Here is a 2,507-nt window from a genome sequence, read left to right as displayed (position 1 = left end):
CGGACAAAAATTTGATGACGTGGAAAATATAATAAAAACAATAATGCAACCAAGGACTTCGATAAACTATAGAATGTGTTCAGAACATTTTAATCTTGAATGTTTTCATATGGTGGGTTCACGAAAAAAATTAAAAAGTGATGCTATACCAACAATTTTTTGTAATGTTCAATGTGTGGATAAAAATATCATAGAAAATGAAGATGCAATACCATCAACATCAGTGATACTTCCTCATGAAAATGTAGATACACCATTACAGGAAATTGATACATCTCGGTATACTGATGCTGATGACAATTCGGTTGCTCCTGATACTCCGTCTTGGTTGACTGATCATAGCTATGCTACAGCAATGTCTTCTGTGGAAAGCTATCTTTCAACACAAGAATCAATCAATCCAATACGTAGTATCAGTGACTGTGTAAATAAAAAAAGGAAATGTATTGAAATGACTTCAAGTTCGAATGTTCAGGGACAATTATCTCAAATAGTTAATGATCCAACTCTTTTAATTTCCAATAAATCTTCATTAACATCTTCTAAGAGTAGTATTACTATTCAAAAAAATTAAGGCCAATTCTTAAAAAATATATAAATTTTCAATTGTCAAATGAACAAATTGATGAATCTCAATTTTTAATTAGAAGATCTCCAAGACTAAACCAAAAAAAAACACAAGTTGAAAAAAAAAATATGTCAACCACAACCGACGCATTTATTAAATATAATAGTGTTGGAACATGGACTGGTAGTATTGATTTTTTTATGGCAGAGATAGACTCATACAAAAATATATTTGAAGAAGAAGAAAAAAATAAAGATAATTTATTTACTCCAGAAAAAATTAGGCAGATATTGAAGCCCTCCACTTCTACTCCTATTAATGTTATCGAATCTAGTTTACCTTTGAGAGAAATATTACATTCTCCAATTCCACAAGAATTAAGTTATAATCCTGAAATCAATATTCAAGAACAAATTGAACAACCAATTTTCAATAAGAGTTTAGATAAGGATGAGCACTCTTTAGAAGAATCAATAATAGAAAAAGATCAGTTGGATACATCGTATGTTCCATCTCTAAATTATTCATCATCTGAAAACGAATCTGATATTGTTGACGATTCTACAAAATTTGTAAACGAACGTAAATTCATTGTTTTTGAATCTTGTTTAGATGAATTGTTGAAATATCTAAAGTGCCCATATGGAGGAATTTGTTCTTCAACTATTGAAATTATGTATAAAACCATTACAGGTTCTAATATTTCAGTACATGGAGAATGTACCAGTGGACATAAATTAAAAGTATGGGAAAGCCAACCACATGTTGGAAAAAAACCCATTGGTAATATTCTCACTTGTACTGCAGTAGTCTTAACCGGAAATAATTTTAAAAAAATAAAAGAATATTTCGATATACTTAACATTCCATTTTTAACAAAAACAACATATTACCAATATCAAAAAAAATATATTTTTCCAGCCATAGATTTAAACTGGAAAAAAGAAAAAAAAGAAATTATAAATAATTTGAAAGAAAAAACAGTTTGTCTTATGGGCGATGGACAATGTGACAGTCCAGGGTTTTGTGCGAAGTACTGCACATATACCTTAATGGAGGACAAAACACTTAAAATAATTGACTTCAACATTGTTCAATGCTCCGAAACAACATCATCGGTTGCAATGGAAGTGAAGGGATTCGTAAGAAGCATTAACAATGTTTTAAATGAGGGTATAAAAGTACTTGATCTAGCAACTGATCGCCACATAAGTATACGAAAAGTAATAAGGGAAGATTTTAAAGACATTAATCACCAATTCGACTTATGGCATTACAATAAAAATTTTAAAAAAAAATTGTTGGCTTTAGCAAAAAAAAGGGAATACAAAGAGTTGTTGCCATGGGTTCCTTTAATTTCAAACCACTTTTGGTTTAGTTCAGCCTATTGCAAAGGAAATCCAGAACTTTTAAATGAGGTATGGAAATCATTATTAAACCATATAGTGAATATTCATTCCTGGGAAAATGGTACATTGATACACAAGTGTATACACAAGGATTTAACAGATGACGAAATTAAAGAGCGACCGTGGATCAATAAAAAATCTGGTGCTTATTTGGAACTGTCTAAGTTGGTTTGTGATCCTAATTTACAAAAGGATTTTGTATTTTTAAGAAATTATTGCCATACTGGCAGAATCGAGGTATTTCACGGTATGGTTTTAAAATTCCGGCCAAAGAGAATACATTTTAAAATTGATGCAATGATTGCGAGAACACAAGTTGCAGTCATTGCACACAATGCCAACCTAGACAGGCCGCAAGCTACTATTCAGCGTCCCAGTAAGATTAGTGCAAAAAAAGGTGCATTAAGGCATAGACCTTATTATTCGAAAATGAGTAAAAAATGGCAGATAAAAAAAATTTACGATGATACCACCAACGAATATGTTTTTCCAATAATGATGGATGTAATTAGAATTATTAAGGGAGAATT

General features: G+C 30.7%; 1 protein-coding gene across 1 annotated transcript in view; it reads left to right on the top strand.

Moving 5' to 3' along the window:
• Positions 1–574, top strand: part of LOC128636480 (THAP domain-containing protein 1-like) — a 4,420-nt gene extending 3,846 nt beyond the window's left edge. Inside the window, exon 4 of the mRNA XM_053689491.1 lies at positions 1–574. This exon is cut by the window's left edge and continues 126 nt beyond it. Coding sequence (XP_053545466.1) covers positions 1–574 — 574 coding nt within the window.
• The last annotated feature ends 1,933 nt before the right edge of the window (positions 575–2,507 follow it).

The sequence above is a fragment of the Bombina bombina genome, chromosome 7 (assembly GCF_027579735.1).
Source record: "Bombina bombina isolate aBomBom1 chromosome 7, aBomBom1.pri, whole genome shotgun sequence".
NCBI classification, from domain to species: domain Eukaryota; kingdom Metazoa; phylum Chordata; class Amphibia; order Anura; family Bombinatoridae; genus Bombina; species Bombina bombina.
Note: the sequence above shows the minus strand (reverse complement) of the source record. Positions and strands in the feature narration are given on the sequence as shown.